The 20,498-nt window shown below is 37.1% G+C and overlaps 1 protein-coding gene across 12 annotated transcripts in view; it reads left to right on the plus strand.

Moving 5' to 3' along the window:
• The window catches only part of PLEKHA5 (pleckstrin homology domain containing A5), a 244,389-nt gene that overhangs the window by 130,719 nt on the left and 93,172 nt on the right, over positions 1–20,498 (plus strand). For all 12 annotated transcript variants that reach the window (XM_089920365.1, XM_089920370.1, XM_089920362.1 and 9 more), the window contains one exon: positions 19,298–19,381. In XM_089920365.1, coding sequence (XP_089776491.1) covers positions 19,298–19,381 — 84 coding nt within the window. The remainder of the gene's footprint in view (positions 1–19,297; positions 19,382–20,498) is intronic.

A 20,498-nucleotide genomic window follows, 5' to 3' on the forward strand; every position in this document is an offset into this window, starting at 1 on the left:
CTAATTGAGGCTAGGAAAACCTTCACTTTGAAAAAAAAAAATAGGACAGATCCATGAATGACTGACTACTTTTCTAAAACATATGCAAACCCTTCTGGTTATAGCAAACTGTGTCGGCTTGCTTGTCTATATTTCAAGCTACATGATGAAACAATTTTGTTTTCTCAACTTGAAATGCTATTTTAAATTTTTGTTATAGCAGTTTCCTATGAAAGGAGTGTTTCAGCTCCAGTTATGTTACATGCTAAATTTAGTGTAAGACAACTTACTTTGATGTATCTGCACATTTTTATGTCATTAGCATTCTAACAGGATATTTCCAGTACGTTTTGTAAAATGGTTTGTCCGTACTCTTGTTAAGAGTCACCATTTTGGTTGAAGGGCATGAAATGCAGAAGAAATACAGTCGGTCATTAAATATGAGTTAACATTTAATCAAACACTTGTTATGTGGTAGGCACTTTTCCAATTGCTTACATGGTTTTTCTTATTTAATTCTCACAAAAATCCCATGAGGATTAAATTGTTATTTTTATTTTCCATGTAAGGAAATTGAAGCATGGAGAGGCTAAGTAACTTGCCTGTGGTCAGAAAACTATTGAGAAGAAGAGCTGGGCTTGAACTTGGAGTCTTCTGACTCCAGAGCCTACGTGCTTGTGGCCATTAGGTAGACTGCCTCCTGTGTGAATAAGCATATGAAGAAAGGTTTAACCTCACTTGCAATTAAAACACACACACAGGGCTTCCCTGGTGGCACAGTGGTTAAGAATCCACCTGCCAATGCAGGGGACACGGGCTCGAGCCCCCGTCTGGGAAGATCCCACATGTCACAGAGCAGCTAAGCCCGTGCGCCACAACTACTGAGCCTGTGCTCCAGAGCCTGCGAGCCACAACTCCTGAAGCCCAGGCACCTAGAGCCCATGCTCTGCAACAAGAGGAGCCACCGCAATGAGAAGCCTGCGCACCTCAACGAGGAGTAGCCTCCGCTCGGCGCAACTAGAGAAAGCCCACGAGCAGCAACAAAGACCCAGCGCAGCCAAAAATAAATAAAATTTTAAGATAATAATAATAAATAAATAAAACACACACACAATTAGAACCGTATTTTCTGTTAGATTTGCAGAGGAAAGTAATTGTCAATACCCAGTATGTGGGAAAGGAGAAATCTAATGCACTGAGGTATAAATTGTCACCTCTTTTTGGAGGGCCAAGCATGCGGATATTGAAAACATGCACATGCTTTGACCTGTCCATCCCACTTCTAAGAATTATCCTACACAGCTAAATACAGAGAAGTACAAAGGTGTCTAGACCGTGATATACATTAAGCACTATTTATAAGAAAAAATTTGAAATTAAGTGTCCAGTAGGAATCAGGTTTGGGGAATTGTGATGTGCGGCCATCAGAAAAGAAAAGTTAGGGATGTAGTTACTGACATGGAAAGCTGCCCATGGCATATTGTTGAATTTAAAAAGCGGGTTGTAAAACAACATATATAGTTTGATTTCCTTATATTGAATAAATATGTGTTTATATACACACAAACTCTGGTCTAAAAGAATGTTCACCAAAATGTTAACAGCTGTTATCTTTACTGCTAGTTGGTATAACTTAGTGATCAGATGGATGGGTTTTGAAGTCTTGCCAAGTCACTTACTAGCATTGTGACCAGAGGCAAGTTCCCTAGCTACTCTGTGCCTCAGTCTCTTCAGGAAAAGGGAGATCATTACAGAACCTACATCTTTGGGTTCTGAGGCTCAGATGAGTTTGTAAAGTGCTTGACATAATAAGTGATTAATTATTATCATTATTATTATCATTTTTAGGTGGTGGGACTGCAGGCAATTTTAGCTTTCTTTATACCTTTTATTGGCAGAATTTTTTGAAATAAGTATGAATCAACTTTGGAAACAATAGCAACAAAAAAAATGTTTTTAAAGGAATCATTTAAATAGGTTTGCTTACAGTTTTAACAGAAAATATCTGTGAAGAGCTAGGTTATTTAAAATTCCTCCCAGAACATTCTTCACGAGCTGTTTGCAACCACGTATGCTGGTACTTTACCCTGCGCTATGTGCCAGCTTTAAGGGAATTGAAATCATATTTTACTCTCATGGCTGGAAGGCATGCATAATCACAACAAACTCCTCTGGAGAAGCTGCCTCAGTTTGCAGCTGCAATGACATACTGGTGCGTGACGTCAGTCTGGTGTCAGACTGGCAGAGTGGCAGGCTGGCCGACAGCCACAGTGCATTTCCTGAGTGCTCAGTCCTCACAGCGCTCATTTGGGAGCAGCTCAAAGACAAAGCAGTGGAGTGTGATTTTTATTCCAGTATCCCCTTTTGCCTGTAGTTGAATGTCTGTTTACGAATGTGATTTTGATGGAGGCTGGTGAGTAATCCTTGTTACTTTCATGTATAATAATAAATAGCTGATGGCTAGATGAGTGGTAGTCCTTTTTTCTCAGTTAATGATCCTCTGATAAGTAATCTTTGTAGCCCTAGTGCCAGGCACAGTACCCAGTGCAAAGGATTTACATATTATAAATATTTCTATAACTGAAGTATTGTATTCTTGTAGAAATGTAAATGCATTGTTAGGCTTTTCAAATGACTTGAGGATTTTAAGATGTAATCTTCCTTTTGGTCTCTCCTTAACTTGAAGTTGCATAAATGCACAGTAGTTGCAAATTGCTTGAAAGCCTAAAGATTTTTGTTTATTGTTTTAACTTCTTCAGAGGAGAAGCTTGATTTTTTTCTTTTTTCCCCCTTCACGAGAGCCAAATGAATAATTCTCAGAAGTTCCTTTGGAGGAGATGCTAACAGTACTCATTATATAATACTTTTATTAAAAAGTATATTACTAGTCTAAAGTAATTAACAGCTGAAGCTGCTAGTTATTTAATTCTTTAATTATCTGGTAATGTGATTCAAAATAGGAATTCACAAAGTAAGATCCTCAAAATAGGAATCCTCATTTACCTAAAATTTAAGAGCAATATAATGGCAGGAGATTATTATAGACAATATTTTGGCATTTAAAGTAATTAAATTACTACTGCCTTTGATTGTAAAGGCTCGCAACATGCCTTTAAAGATTTCTTATTAGAAATTTTAATTCATGTCTCTTTGAATTGCACTATATGAATTGATTTAGTTGTTTTCAAATCATTAGTTTAAGAAGTAGGCTATGTTGGGTAAGTTCTGTGTGTGTGTGGCTATTTTGGTTTTTTTTCCCCTTCATTTTGAGTGGATGAATGATATTTTAATTTTAATTTCATACTATATAGTATAAACTGAAGCCTTTAAAGCCTTATGCTTTGTCATTTCTGGCATAATTCTTTTCTTGCAGGTTCAGTAGCAGCCTTGTGATTTCAAGGTCTTTTAGAGGAATTTTCCAACAAAGTTTTCTCTTAAAGAACAGGCACTTTTTACGTGTAAGTCTAGTTGAAGAAAAGACAATACGATAATTCTTAATAAATGTAAATATTTTCCATGAATTTTCTGAAGCAATTAAAGAATAAGACTATTTGTACATATTTTTTAAGTGAATAAGATAGGTACTGAAAGGAAGTGATCTAAATCAGTCGTTTATATGCAAATGTGCGAAGATATCAATAATTGCCTTATTATGACTCCTAATACATTGTATTTCTTCTATATTTAGAAGCACAAGATATAGAAGTAGGGTTTCAACTTTATTTTATTTGACTTGACAGTCTTAATTCAAGGTCCACAATTTTTCCCATAAGCTGCAGAATTTTCAGCTGAAAATTCTGCTGAGAGCTAGAAAGTATATAGAGAATTCATTAATATTTTTATTCCCTTTAAAATTCATCTCAAATCTACCTAAAATATTTTAACATGGTTTAAAAATAGCCTATATTTTAAACTTAATCAGTAAGTTACTGTAGTAATGATGAATTGGAATATATTCAGTATACATTCTAAACAAAGATGTTTTTGAAGCATTATGACATCAGAGGTCATTGGCCTAAACGCTATTAAAGTTCAAGTGAAGACAAGCTACTTAAACTTTTTTGTATGAACAGGAAATTAAGTCTGGCAAAACAAAAAAGAAGGAAGGATGAGCAGAGCTTGTTGAGGGGGGAGGAGGGATAACCTGAAATTGACTTAAAAATCTGACTCAAGTCTAAAGCACTGGGAATAAAGTGCTTGTCTGTTTTCTAGTGAATAAGGTGTGCTTTGAGGAACTCTTTCCACCAAAACTGAAGCCTGATGGTAAAATATAATTGCTGTATTCTTCAAGTTTGAAATTTAGCTTAATTAGTAAACTCAGATGGAATAGTAATTCTTTAAGCCCGTTATAGTCTTGAACCATATTTTTGTTTCCTAGTAGGGACAGTACAAAACCTTGTGCTTAATAGATGCTTAAAGAATATTTGAGCATGAATAAGTGAATTGATGAAGCAAGTGAAATGAGTGAGGAGAATATCTTGATCCTGTATTAGAGAGATTTCATCTTTTCTGGGATGATGAACACCTACTAGTTATCTAACCAACTAATAGCATGCCGTGGCCTTGCATTCTGTTCAAAGGAAGTGTCTCCAGAGTAGAATGCGGCCATCGCAGTGGCCTACAGTGGCCATTGGAGTTCATTGCCGGCTTTGCTCACTGTGTCTCGGTCTCTGCTGTGGGAAGTGGGCCCTGCCCTGGTATTCTGAGTCAGATTTCTGTCCAACTCCTACCTCATCTGTAAGTGAGAAATCTCTCAGTACTTGGGGATAATGATTTGCTGACTAAACTGAGCCTTAGTTAAAGTGCTGTGTGTGTCACATAAGTGCATTATTATTTGGACCTTTTCAGAGTTAAAAATATATATATTCCTTTGAAATTGAAGTGACGGAGAACCTAAGAATGGAGCAAATACATTGCTTCAAAACTTATATAATAAAATTTTTATATGTAAATATATTTTCACTCAAAGCCTAGATTTTCAGCCCCATTTCTGTGCCCCCATCCCTTCAATCTGTGCTAAACTCTGGCCACATCCGAATATTCTTGCTGATTCATGGAGGCTCAATTCAAATGGCAGCCACTTCTGTGCCACCTTCCGCACTCTTCCCCTTTCTAAGCAAGATCAGTCCCTAATCTGCCTCCCCTTTGTGTTTCGTTTTTGGTTATATTACTCCTCCTGTTCATTTATGTATAACATTGTTAAGGCTGCGTATCATCAGTGCCTGTCTCATATTGAATGAATGAAAGTATATAAGTTACACAAAAACACAGCCATTTTGAAAGAAAGTACTGTTTTTTAACAAAATCTTTTTGTTGCATAAAGGTATCATTTGACTTATTAGTAACTCCCTTTTTGTTCTTGAAGTGGCTGTTTAGATAAAGCTCATGCAATATTAAAATGATTAAAAACTATGCAATGAAGGATAGTAAAATTCAATGATGACTGACTTTTTTTTCTATTTGAATTGAGCTGTTCAGTGTGTCACCTTGATTCTGTTGGGAAGAATGTTTCATCTACAATAAAATAATTGGATCTTTTTTGCAACTGTGTGGTTATTTAAGCGTAGGTTAGAATTAGGTTAACTTTTTAAAGTAGTGTATAACCACCCACAAAAGCAAAAGAGATGGTGTTGAAATTCCTCTTTTTCTAATTCGTTGTTTGCTTCCTTCCCAGTGGTATAGTAAACTTACATTTAATGCATGTTACAATAAAACATTACTAATTAGCATTCATTAGGGACTAGCAGAGTTGTCTGAATTAATGAAATTCTAGGTTATATATATATTTTAATGCCACATTATTGCTTTTAAATGCCAAGAATATTTCTGACTACTGACATGTTTCCAAGTTGGAGTTCTGCTTAGTTTTATTTTAAAACTCCATTAGATTTTTGTAATTAATAGTTTTTTTTATACAAGTGACTGTAATTTTTCAAATAAGTATTCTTTGAAACCTCTAAAATACACCCTGTGATCATTTTTACTGTTGTGTGGTTTTACAAGGACTTTTTACATAGATCATTCAATAGTAAGCTTTAACCTTAGATTAGTTGTACTTCACATTAAAGATAGGTCAGAGAGCCAGCAACTTTTTAAAGCAAGGGTGTGACATAATCTTACTTCTTTTCAGGAAAGCTAACTCTGCCTGCACATTCAAGTTTAGCTACTGTTTAGTGAGGGCTTTATTAGGTAATGTATGGTGGTGCTACCAGGTACTTGATCCTTTACAAAGCCCCATGGAGTAAAGTTTGTTGTGGCTTTGGTTTTGGTTCCTGTTTTACAGAAAGAAGTTGAGGCTCAGTGAGGATGGTCTAAAGGGGAGATACCCTGATTAAAATGAGTTGGATTTGGACGTTAAGAGCCTTGGAGACATAAGAGCCTAGACTAAGGCAGTGATGGAGATGCCATTAGCTGTCTACTTGCATAGGGTAATTTCTGGGTAGCATCCAGAAATGTCACTTGATTCTTGAGTGCTTGACAGAAAATTACTCTGGTGGATTAGCTTGTACATTCTAAGAGCCATTTTTCTGTTTTAACCATAAAGTGTCATTTAACCTTCCCATTTAAAAGCTTCTTAAGAATCACTTATATGGCTTCCAAGTGAGAGAATTATCTAAATTATTTTAAGCATTTTTGTGTATAATGTAATTTATTAAGTGATCTAAAGTGTAGCTGTCCCATAACACTCGGGATGGATAACAGTTAATAACGTGCTGGGTACATTTTGTTCGTAACTAGCATGGTGTTAATTGAATTATTCTTACACTACTTCCAAAATTATTTAAAATCTATTGTAAAATTTATTTTGTAGATTCTAAATGAGCATATTGGTTTTATTCAGGAAGGTTTTTTCAGAAGATGATTTAGAAATTATCTGTAAATACAAAAAACTAAAACAGATGAATTTATGTCTCATTTTTTGAATTTTGAATTTTTTTCTTTATTTCGTTCCTAGTCTATAATAATGCTTTCAGCTTTGTACTCTTGCAGCATTGCATCATACTCCTATTTTCCCAGCGGAAAAAGCAAGTTCCTGTTGGGTGATTCTGTAAAACCCATTCTTTACTGTTGTTGTTATTTGTACTTAAATTCTTTGGGACCGATAATCAAATGTGAGGTTACATTTACAATTATGTTGTGATAATGTTGTCTGAGCAGCTAAGCGTGGAAAATGATTGCAAAGGTTTAGAAAATAAGAAGATGGAAAAGAAATACTGGGTTTAAAATTAAGTTGGAATCAGAACAGGTTTCATTACTGTGCTTCAGATAGAAATAGTCTTGGGGTGATGCTAAGCAATGAGACAGAAAGGAGAAGAGGGAGGATACACGTCCATGATCTGTGCAAGAGGGAAGGACCTCCAAGGAAAGGATTGTGTTGTGTTGTGCTGTGTTTGTTACATTGGGAGAAGATGTAGGGCAGAATGTAGAAGTCCCACTGGCTGAGATGAGTCAAGGAAGGGGCAGCTGTTGAAAGGGGGGGAAGGGGGACTAAACAGGGCACAACTGAAACCTTGGGGACCACGTCTCCATGTGACTTCTGACACCTTCGTAAATGCTGTGAGCCTCAGTTTATTCACACGTAAAGTGAAGATAGTAATGCAGACCTCAGAGGGTCTGTGTGAGGATAGATGGTCAGGTTTCCAGTGTAGGGTGCGACAGAAGGAGTGTGTGAGCAGCACTGAGTGTGACTTCACGTGGTGATTACTATTTAGGTGATGATTTTAATGTTTATTGTTGGGAGCGAGGATCATCGAGGCCCTCACACCTGTTCAGTCCTTCATTTCCCCCAAGAAATCTGAGCCAATCCATTTCCTGAATGATGAGAGGAGAGAGGATAGATTATAAAGGGTTAAGAGTGTAGGGAGAATTTGTAGATGTGGGTAAATGAATCACTGAGGTTTGAGCAGGATGTCTGGAAGCAGTTAGCTCTAAGTTAAAGGCAAATGGCATTTAGAACTAAATGTGGGGAAAGGAAATATATACTTTACATGTTTTGCAAAGAAAAAAAATTACAATCTTTTAGATTGCTGACTCAATGGTTATTTCTCCACAAAACTAAGGCTCAAGAATTCAGTTTCTCTCAAGAAAAGGCATGGCACTTTTAGTGTTTTCTGTTGTTCTTAAGACTTTGCTTTTAATTGTAGGCATAATTTTCCATACTCCAGTTTAAAAATAAATTGCAGGGCTTCCCTGGTGGCGCAGTGGTTGAGAGTCCGCCTGCCGATGCAGGGGACACCGGTTCGTGCCCCGGTCCGGGAAGATCCCACATGCCGCGGAGCGGCTGGGCCCGTGAGCCATGGCCACTGAGCCTGCGCTGCGCAACGGGAGAGGCCACAGCAGTGAGAGGCCCGCGTACCGCAAATAAATAAATAAATAAATAGATAGATACATAGATAGATAGATAGCAGAGTCAGTCATTGTGGTAGTCAGATTTCAACATAACATTTTTCTCCTTTTTATTTAAAGGAAAATGAATTTAAATAGTTATCTGCATAGGACATTAATCAACTTTACATTTAACAATATTTTAAAATTTACCCTGGACCACCATAGAACCAATTGTGGAATTCATAACTAGAAAATAAAAATAATATTTAATAACTAAATCACTGCTACAAACATGTTTTTTAAACCTAATTTGAGACTGAGCCTCAGAGGGTAACATACAGCGTTACGATTTCTATTGATAAAAGTTGTTCAACTTTTTTCTTTTTCTTAACTGAAGTATAATTGATTTACAGTGTTGTTAACTTCTGCTGTACAGCACAGTGATTCAGTTACACACACACATATATATATATATATGCTTCTCCATTATGTTTTATCACAGGATATTGATTATAGTTCCCTGTGTTATACAGTATGACCTTGTTGTTTATCCATTCTATATGTAGTAGTTTGCAAAGCTCTTCAATTTTAAAGTAAGTTGAAAAGTATAATTGTGTGATAGTGTAATGAAACCAAGGCCAAATTGAGAATGTACAATATTCTTTTTGGTTTGAGTGGAAGGATCTTGAAGAGTTGTCAGTGAACATCTGAGCTGTTTGCTGTCTGGTTTTCTACCTAAATTTGAGAAATACAGTCGCTTCCATAATCCCCACATCTCTCTGCCTTGCTCCAGTCTAACAACATTGTGGGTATGTGGCAGCTTGTGTGGGTTGGGCCCTTGTAAAAGTCCAAGTCATGATGGTGGCTTCTCTACCAGGGTTGCAAAAAGAATTGCCAAACCACTATGATATCCTATTTTTCTTAGACTAAATTAAATCCTTCTTTCTCTCCCATAAGGGAAATACATGATTCTGAGCAAATCATACAAATGGGTTTGCAGCTGAATTTAATAAGAGACAACCAAAATCTCTTCTGTGGGACAGAGTTTTCTAAAATAACATATTTTGTTTGTGCATAGTGGATAAATTTTCAACCTTCTTGCCATGGATACACATATAAAACACTACCTAATAAACCTTGCTTTGTCTAATGTATTACTCAGAAGAATTATTGGCTGTTATTGACAATGTTACTAGCAATTTCAATATTTATTTCTTAAATTAAAAAACAGAGTGGATTTTGTAGTAAAGCGGTCATTGGTGTTACTCATGAAGCAAAGGTATTTAAAAAAAAAACAAACCACAAAAACAAGTACTCCTGGGGAGAATTGCAGTACTAAGAAGTAGCCAGTATATAGTTATTAATGGCCAAAACATTAAAAAAAATTTTCCTAACACCAAATGCAAAGGCAACAAAAGTAAAAATAAACAAGTGGGACTGCATCAAACTAAAAAGCCTCTGCACAACAAAGGAAACAATCAACAAAATGAAAAGGCAACCTACCTAATAGGAGAAGATATTTGCAAATCATATATGTGATAAGGAATAATAATCTCAAATATATAAAGAACTCATACAACTCAATAGCAAAAAAAAAAAAAAAAATCCAGTTAAAAAAACTGGGCAGAGGGTCTAAATAGACATTTTTCCAAAGAAGACATACAGATGGCCAACAGGTACATGAAAATGTGCTCAACAATACTAATCATCAGGGAAATGCAAATCAAAGCCACAGTGAGCTATCACCTCACACCTGTTACGTTAGCTGCCATCAGAAATACAAGAGATAACGAGAGTTGGTGATGATGTGGAGAAAAGGGAACCGGGAATGTAAATTGGTGCAGCCACTGTGGAAAACAATATGGAGTGTCCTCAAAAAATTAAAAATAGAACTCCCATGTTGATCCAGCAATTCCACTTCTGGGTATTTATCCAAAGGAAACAAAAACACTAACTCAGGGCCTCCCTGGTGGCGCAGTGGTTGAGAGTCCGCCTGCCGATGCAGGGGACACGGGTTCGTGCCCCAGTCCCGGGAGGATCCCACATGCCGCGGAGCGGCTGGGCCCGTGAGCCATGGCCGCTGAGCCTGCGCGTCCGGAGCCTGTGCTCTGCAACGGGAGAGGCCACAACAGTGAGGGGCCCGCGTACCGCAAAAAAAAAAAAAAAAAAAAAAAAAAATACTAACTCAAAAAGCTATCTGCACTGCCCCCCAACTCCCACATTCACTGCAGCATTATTTACAATAGCCAAGATATGGAAACAACCTAAGTGTCCATCAGTGGATGAATGGATAAAGAAGATGTAGTGTGTACATACACATACATGTACATATGCACACGATGGAATATTATTCAGCCATTAAAAAGGAAAGCAGTCTTTCCATTTGCAACAACAGGGATGGACCTTGAGGGCATGATGCTAAGTGAAACAAGTCAGACAGAGAAAGACAAATACTGTATGATCTTACTTATATGTAGAATCTTTAAAAAGGGAGAGAGAGCTTGTAGATAACAGAAAACAGATGGATGGTTACAGAGGCAGGGGAAAGGGTAGGGAGGGTGAAATGGGTGAAGGAGGTCAAAAGGTACAAACTTCCAGTGTTAAAATAAATAAGTCATGGGGGTATAATGTACAGCATAGTGACTATAGTTAATAATACTATTTTGCATATTTGAAAGTTGCTAAGATCTTAAAAGTTATTATCACAGGGAAAAAAATTTTTGTAACTGTATGGTGACTGATGTTAACTATTAACTAGACTTACTGTGATCATTTCACAATATATTCAAATAGTGACTCATTATCTTCTATCCCTGAGACTAATATAATGTTATATGTCAATTAATTTCAAGTTTGAAATTAATTAAAACAATGCAAAGGAAAATACTTTTTTTCTGAGGGTGTAAATAAAACCTCTGGAGTTTCTAAAGTTCAGCTTAAATCACCCTCTTTATCTTCCCAAAGCTTCACAAAAGAATAACCCGGTAAAGCATTTTCCTCTTTTATCAGACAGAACAGGAAAATCTAGTTTTGAATATGCTAGTACCAGTATTTTCTTTGAAAACCTATGTGAGTTGCTTTCTTTAAGAAAAATGAAATGTTTCCTTAGTGAATAGCCTTCCCTTCTCCTTCTTCCTTGCTATTATAATATGACCTCATTTTATTCACTTTCCTCTCTGTGGGCCACAGACAAAATTGTGAATCTTGAATGGTGTGAGTTCACTTACCATTGATTGAATTAGACGTAGACGCATATGTCTGGCTAATGAGAGCCTGGACAAGGATGGCCAGGGAGCTCTTGGGAAATTTCTTGGAAAGGAATATATAAGCAGAGACTTTACTTTCACCTCTGGACTCTATGGTCTGCATGTGATGTTTGGGACCACAGCAGCCAGTTTGGGACTATGCAGATGCCTAACTAAACAGGACAAGCCAATCAGTGTTGCCATATATTATGCAGTCATGAATAATATCTCCTTGAAATCTCAAATGTTCTTACCTTTAAATCAGGAATAGCGCCTTTCCATGCTTGGTTCAAAGAATATAATACCATGTGCTGTACTGCTTCATTATATGCAGCATTGCTCTAATTTTTCATTTTAATTTTTTGATCTAGTACTCTCAGTACTGTATTCATTTTTGAAAAAATCAGACGCATCCTGATGTTTTAAAGAACTTCTTGTGAGGGTATTTTACCTATTTATAAATATCTGATATAAAATTTACATTTACGCTCAACAAAAGTTGCAAAGTTTTGGCCTTATTGTTGGATGACAGGAGTTTTATAGCCAGATTTCATGTGTCAGTTCATAGTCAGTTGTGTTAATAAATACTTCATCTTTGACCTTGTGTAGTTTGAAATAACACTCCATTAAGAGTGAAACAGTTCCTTCAGTGTTACTGAAGTCAGTGTTCCTGACTTTCATCATTATACTAAAAAATTTAAACACCATATTAGCAGACAGCTTTTTTCCTCTCTTTCTAAACCCGTAATTTTATTGGGGTTTATATTTGAAATGTGCATTTATGCATCTTTTTAGTGTATGGGAGTGGTTTCCTTAGGGATGTCCTTGGTTGGAATCCTCCCTCTGCTCTCCTGCTGAGAGCAGACTAGCAACGTGGACTGAACCAAAAAATGTCTTCCTTTGGCAAGCCTGGAAATGGACACCCATCATCCCTGATCTTCAGAGTGCTGCCCCACAGCCTCAGTTACTCTTCATATAACAGAACCTGCCGCTTAGAGTTGACTCTAACCCACTAAATTTTGTTTCCATAAATAGGTTATAGGAGCCATGTAGTTTATCAGCTTATTCCCTTTTGATGTAAAGCTCAGAAATGCTTAAACAGCACACCTTTGCCCAGGTTTTCTGGTACAGTTACTTCCATGATGCATTGTTCACTTCACAGATAAGATCTGAAAAAGAATAAGGGAGTAATGAATTTCTGTTCCATCTCCAGTAGATATGTCATTTTTAATTTGTTTTTTATATAATTTGGTGGAAATATACCATTTTATACACACACTGATTTATTCATCTTAATATCTTTTAAAACCAAATTATTATTGAATGGAATAGTTCCATAAAGGCTGGAATTAAGGAGGTCTTTCATTTGATTTTCTAGTTTTAGTAAATGATTAAATGTCTAGTAATAAATAGTGAAGAGGGCATAGTGCCAAAGAACAAGCAATTTGTGTTGCAACGTGTCAATTTCTTGATAACCTTTTCTAAAAATGGCATTGATTCAATCCTTTATCTGGGCCTTTGATAGAGCATGATCCTCAGATTCAGCTATTGAATATGACCAATTTCCTTCAGTCCTGAACTCTGGAATAGCAGAAGCCTTTTTTGTTTTTTAAGTGTTGTCTGTCACTATTTAAAAACCTTCTCGAATACTGCCTTAAAAACATAGCTACTCTTGGGCTCCCCTGGTGGCGCAGTGGTTGAGAGTCCGCCTGCCGATGCAGGGGACACGGGTTCGTGCCCCGGTCCGGGAAGATCCCACATGCCGCGGAGCTGCTGGGCCCGTGAGCCATGGCCGCTGGGCCTGCGCGTCCGGAGCCTGTGCTCTGCAACGGGAGAGGCCACAACAGTGAGAGGCCCGCGTACTGCAAAAAACAAAACAAAGAAAACATAGCTACTCCTGCTCTGGAGCTTTTATATTAGAATTACTTTTCTCCTCTATTTTTTGTTTTTGGACATATTAGGGGTATCTTGACCAGAAGCATGAAAGCCAAGAGCAATCACAACTTTATTCTTTTACAATAAATACTGAGTAGTGGGATAACATGAGTTTTTAAACAGTTTTGGGGGTACGTGTTAATATGAACTGTTACGGTTTAAACAGGTGACTGAACAGTAGTCTGATGACGACAACATATGCTCAAAGTCCTGCAGTGCATAACAAAAGTAAGTAACAGTTATCGAGGGCTTGTCTGTTCCAGGCCATGTTTATACTCTTTACTCTTAACATCCCCACTAGACAGTAAGTTCCATGAGGACAGTGATTTTTACGTTTTATTCACTGCCATACCCAGGTGCCCAGAACAGTTCTGAACAAATAAAGTAACAACCTGTGACATAGCTACTGTTACCTAATTGAGGCAGTTGGGGCATGGACAGTCACAGTAACTTGCCTAAGGTCACCTAGCTAGTGAGAGGAAGAGCTGGGATTCACACCTAAGTAGTCTGATTCATGGACCAGTGGTCTCAATGGCTGCTTCTGTTGTCTCTAGAGAAGAACAGGAACACAAAGAAATAATAAGTGTGGCTTATTTGGTAAGAGTTCATTGTTAGAGGGCTATGGTGGTCTAATGCAGGGCTTATCAACCTCAGCACTGTTGATATTGGGGGCTGGATACTTCTTTCATGTGGAAAACTTTCCTGCACATTGCAAGATGCTGGGCAGCATCCTGGCCTCTACCCACTACATACCAGCCCCAGTTGTAACATTCAAATATATTACCAGGCAATGGATGGACAACAAGGTCCTACTGTATAGCACAGGGAACTACAGTCAATGTCCTGGGATAAACCATAATGGAAAAGAATATAAAAAGGAATGTGTATATATGCATAACTAAGTCAATTTGCTGTATAGCAGAAATTAACACAACGTTGTAAATCAACTGTACTTCGATAATGTATATATTACCAGACATTTCCAAATGTCCCATGGGAGATAAAAATCATTCCCAGTTGAAAACCACTGGTCTAAACCTACACATTAAACCATCACAGACAGAAGTCTGGAAGTAAGAGTTAGGTGGAGGCGAATACTTGATCTCATATTTAGAAAAGTTTGGACCTCCTCCTATGCCACAGTGAGTCAGAAAGAAGGGAATTAGTTTGTTCTGTGACCATAAGGGTATTTTATATCAAGACCTGAATTTTATCCCTTCTTTATAAGGATTCCTCTAGAAGCACAAATTTATATAAAACCATATCTTTTCAATTTTTCCCTTTCGGTCATGAAGAGCATAAAATCTCTGGCAAGGATTTTTTGAATAACACCTTGTCTAGTAAAGCTTCAAATGCATTTTTAGTAGCACAGAGGTATGTTAGTTCATAATTTATTAGTACAGTCACTTTTGCTATAACATGGCACGTGTCTTCCTAAAAATCTCCTCTCTGTGCAAAATTGGACAATGAAAGCATGGGGCTTTTGTGGAAAATGGGTTTAGGGGCACAGCACTAAGAAACCTCCTTGGTAACACATAAAAATAAAGATAGGAACCTAGTGAAAGTGGTAGCACAGTTTCACACATATTAAATGGTTAGAAAATACAAAAATACTACATATACTCTCTGCGTTGAGAAAGCCCTGCAGTTTGCTTGTGGAAATGGAATTGGAAGTGTTTCAGCTTGTGAATTATTGGGAACTGTTGGAAGTAGGGAGTTGTGAAATTAGAAAAAGTTGTATCACTGCATGTGGATGGGTGTGTTTCATAAAGCAGGCAATGAACTGAAGTAGCTGGTGGACGTTTGAGGGTGTGCAGGTGTGTGATTTGTGTGCTCCTAGGGGCTGCATCATCAAGGTGCAGTTTCTGCACTCACCTAGACTTTCTCATGGATGGGATCATGCATAAACAAATGCAGGATTTATGTGACACTCAAATTGTTCCTTAATATATGAATTGAATTGGAACATACTTCTACATGAATGTTATAGGAAAACTGATGGTACTCTTGATCTGAATTTTGAGGCCCTTCAAAGGAGGAGGAAAAAAAAAAAAACCTTTGGACTACAAAAAGGATGGCAAGTGTAGGATGAAAAAGACACACTTTGTAAATAATGCTGGGGACAAACTGGTAGAATTGAAGGCTGGAATCTTGTCTTCCCTGCCCCCTCGTGGCCCTAAGCAGTCACTCCTCTTTTGCACCAAGGAAGGTGGTCATGACATGATACCTCGGCCAGCCACCTCCCACAGTGCCCAGTTGCTGTGTGTATTAAAGAACTCATGTATTATGCACTAAAAGAATCCCGTGCATTAACAGAGATAGCTTTTTCCTTATGTTTTCAAAGGTTCATTTGGATTTCATTTACATTGCTGTCATTTATTGGCACTCAGTATGCTTTTAACTCATATTTTTAGTTTCTGTAATTTAGACATTATGTTTATCCTTTACCATTACAGTACTTAAAAATGCAAGATTAGTATAAAAATGAAGTGTAAATGCCAACATAATAAGGAATGGTTTTGAAATTTTAAAATGTGTATAAAAATAGATTTGCACAAGAGCAGTGAGAATTGACAATCCTATCAGGTAGTGGAAAATTACGACGTTTCAACAATTAAGACTGGAATTTGGTTTGGCTGATATTTTGGTTTGTCCTACTCTTAATTTATTTTAATTCATTTTTAACAAAATGATTAGAAAACATTACTCTGATTTTTTATTTGCTAAGTATGTTGTTTTATGGGAGATGACAATTTTGTAACTAAACTAATTGCCTATAAAATCTCAGTCTTCTGAATTTGGATTTTATAGAAACCTAGTAATCTTGAATGACTGTAATTTAAAATATAAGTCAGAACAAATGAATAAACATTTCAGAGGACTTCTGTGTTTATGTTACAATTAGGTGTACATAGTAGGAAAGATTATTTCTTTCGTTAGAGAACAGCAAAAGACTTTCATGTTAGAGTATCCTTCTAAATAAATGAATTTTTATGTCAATTTAATATCATAACATTAAAAGAAAACACATTGGGTACTTCGGAAAAGTAAAAGAACATAAATATGTTCATTTTTCATATTGGTTTTAGTCACTGAGCTTTTAACTAAGATGGAATGCTAAGATTTTTATTTAGTTAGTTTTACTTTAAGACACTGTGATCTTAAAAGTACTTGGACAGGGCTTCCCTGGTGGCGCAGTGGTTGAGGGTGTGCCTGCCAATGCAGGCCGGTCCGGGAAGATCCCACATGCCGCGGAGCGGCTGGGCCCGTGAGCCGTGGCCGCTGAGCCTGCGCGTCCGGAGCCTGTGCTCCGCAACGGGAGAGGCCACAACAGTGAGAGGCCCGCGTACCGCAAAAAAAAAAAAAAAAAAAAAAAAGTGCTTGGACAATAAAAATGTCAATTTCATTGAAATAGCATCCACTTTCCGGGAAAAGAATGTTTGTGTGCTCCTTTTTTTTTTTTGCAGTACACGGGCCTCTCACTGCCGCGGCCCCTACCGCCGCGCAGCACAGGCCCCGGACGCGCAGGCCCAGCGGCAATGGCTCACGGGCCCAGCGGCCATGGCTCACGGGCCCAGCCGCTCCGCGGCATGCGGGAGCCTCCTGGACTGGGGCACGAACCCGCGTCCCCTGCATCAGTAGGTGGACCCTCAACCACTGCGCCACCAGGGAAGCCCTGTGCTCCTTTTTGACTGTTCTTTATTTTAATGTCTCCATTGCCCTGCTTCCTTGTCTAATGGGTACTCAAGTCTACTGTTCAGAGGTCAGCGGAATCTCTTATCCCAGTAACCGTTGCAGGGCCGTGTTGTTATAATTTACAACTTCTAGAATATTAGGATTAGAGTCTGCTATATTTCTTCTAGACAAGATGACATATCATAGGAAAATAATACAATAGGGGGTTATTTGTTTTATTTTTTCAATATTGGTTTTTATAAAAAGAATTTTTATATTTCTGTTCTATCTTCCACTCAACCAACTCCAGCTTTTTAATGCTCCTTCCCAAGAAGACACTTTAAAGAAAAAAGATGCTATCCTCCGGTTTTCATTATTAAGGTGTCTAATCTCTATCACAAATTTACTCCCCTTCTCCCCCACAGTGTTTTATTCTGTTAAAACATGAGAATTTACATACCTTGACACGTTCGTGGTATTCATCACATTTGGGTACTTCATCGTTTTCCACTTATCTCCAGAGGCTGTACTTTCTTAGTTATTCTGTTATCAATTTATTGCTTATTACATAAAATGATATTCCATTATGAGACTTTAGGTTTCCACTATTGTACTTTTTTTAATTTGAATTTTATTTATTACTATTGTACTTTTTTAAAATCAACAGTTAAAATAAAATCACTTGCATACTTTTTATGTAGTGAAAATACCACCACAAATAAATATCTAAATCCACCACCTCTTAACACCTTTGGACTTTAAAGGTGTTACTGAATGTGTTTTGTAAAAGAAAAAAACACTGCAAAAGGTTGATAATTTGGTAGTCTTGTAAACACCAGTTGGTGTAATAAGTACCAGTTAACTAAAGGATTAACAGAAACACATTATATTCCACCAATCATTCCGTTGTCACAATAGTCAATATATAATTTTTTTTAACTGTATACCTTTTCTTTTGTACGGTTTTAGTTTAATTTAATAAAGTTTCCAGTACTTGAGTAACCAATAAAAATAATATTAGTGAAAGTTCAGATTTGGAAAAGGAACTTAAGTATCTGAAGTTTGCCAGAAAGTTTGTGGCCTGCGGTTATAAATGTCCTACAATACAGATCACATGTAATAATCTTTTAAGGTTAACAAAGCAGTATTCAGTACAACATCTTGACAATTTCCTCCATAATGAAAGTAAGTTTTCTAAGATCTAGCACACCAATGATTGATCTTCCTTTCAGGTCGCTTTGTAGTATGTTACTAAATGGGAAAAAAATATTTGTTTACAAATGATGTATTTTTTTTAGTATATCAAATGTATACTGCATATTATTTTGGGCATCTGTTATTTTTGGCTTAGATAAATAGTTTGGGATTTTTCTCCTCTCATTTCTAGAAAACAATAGGAAGCCTAAAGATCTTATTCTCCAAAAAATAGTCACTCTTTAATCAAACCAGATTTTTTTTCAGCAAACATAATAAGTAGATTTTTCTTTGTTTGTGTTGTTGTTTGTGCATTTCATTTAAGATTTTTGTTTTCTCCTTCAGATTCCATTTTTCTATAGCATACTTCAGGTGTCATAAAAATCAATCCCATTACATTATTTATGTAAAGATTCCTTTGTGAAGCCAAAACGCCATAAATTATTGCTCTTCCAGTGTACTATGTTTTAATGTGTCAGTGCCCATCTGGTAGTACTGTTAGATTTATTTTTCCATCATGAATTTGGCATTAGGTTTCTGTAACGTACCTAGATTGGGATACCAAATAATGAAGGTAGGTGGATACTCATACTTTTCTGTGGCCCACCTGTCACATAAGATGCAATGATTGTGGAGTCAGATCAACTTACTTTTGTTTACACAAGAGAAGAACAAATTGAGGTCATACTGGCGGTGGGCATGGGGTTGGGAGTGGTGAGTCTAGCTGTACTGTAAAACTGTAAGTAACATTTACACAGACGTGTACACACAATAGATAGTAGAAAAGGTTATGTAGGAGTGCCAACACCTGGGGGTTTGAATTGCATCTCCTTTATTCACTAACTTTAATGTTGCTATAAAGAAATGGCTATTTTGCTACCAGGATATTTTTTTAAAGTTTGTGGTAATAGCACATACATTTTCTCTTATTCTGTTTTCAGCCATAATGAAAGGAAAGTGACCTGTAAACATCCAGTCACAGGACAGCCATCACAGGACAATTGTATTTTTGTAGTGAATGAACAGTAAGTAAAGCGTTTCATGGAATGCCTCTGTTCAAAATGGGGTTAGTCTAAGTGTCCATCAACAGATGAATGGATAAAGAAGATGTGGCACATATATACAATGGAATATTACTCAGCCATAAAAAGGAACGAAATTGAGTTATTTGTAGTGAGGTGGATGGACCTAGAGTCTGTCACACAGAGTGAAGTAAGTCAGAAAGAGAAAAACAAATACCGTACGCTAACACATAAATATGGAATCTTAAAAAAAAAATGGTTCTGAAGAACCTAGGGGTAGGACAGGAATAAAGATGCAGACGTAGAGAATGGACTTGAGGACATGGGGAAGGGGAAGGGGAAGCTGGGACGAAGTGAGAGAGTGGCGTGAACATATATTCACTTCCAAATGTAAAATAGATAGCTAGTGGGAAGCAGCCGCATAGCACAGGGAGATCAGCTCGGTGCTTTGTGGCCACCTAGAGGGGTGGGATAGGGAGGGTGGGAGGGAGACGCAAGAGGGAGGAGATATGGGGATGTATGTATATGTAGAGCTGATTCACTTTGTTGTACGGCAGAAACTAACGCACCATTGTAAAGCAATTATACTCCAATAAAGATGTTTAAAAAAAAATGGGGTTAGCATTGAAATTGCTGTTATCCATACTTAATACAGTACGATTTAACAGTTTTCTTATCTGGACATTTGCAGTCAAGTATAATAACAGAATGCCGTCTGTTTACTATGTATGGTATAGAAACATGACTTAAATTTTTTTTTCATGAGGAATGTAATTCCAGAAGCTGTTTTTACAATAGGTCAGACACAGATAGTAAACTCAAGAGCGCAGGATGCAAGGTCAGGGAAAACTGTAAACTTGGTCAAATTATTAAACTAATTTGTGGGATCTGAGTTCCCCAACCAGGGATCGAACCCGCGCCCTCAGCAGTGAAAGCACAGAGTCCTAACTACTGGACTGCCACGGAATTCCCTATCATTGTTACTGTTTTCAGTATTAGAATCGCTAATCTTGTAATTAAATTTTTAATGTTCCAGTTAGATGACCAAGTAGCATATCTGTATTAAGGCTTATTAAAATAAACATGATATTAAGTTGTGCTTAATTATTTTTAAAGTAGT

The sequence above is a fragment of the Delphinapterus leucas genome, chromosome 11, assembly GCF_059928025.1.
Source record: "Delphinapterus leucas isolate spDelLeu-1000000601 "Yukka" chromosome 11, BTC_Dleu_Yukka2, whole genome shotgun sequence".
NCBI lineage: Eukaryota > Metazoa > Chordata > Mammalia > Artiodactyla > Monodontidae > Delphinapterus > Delphinapterus leucas.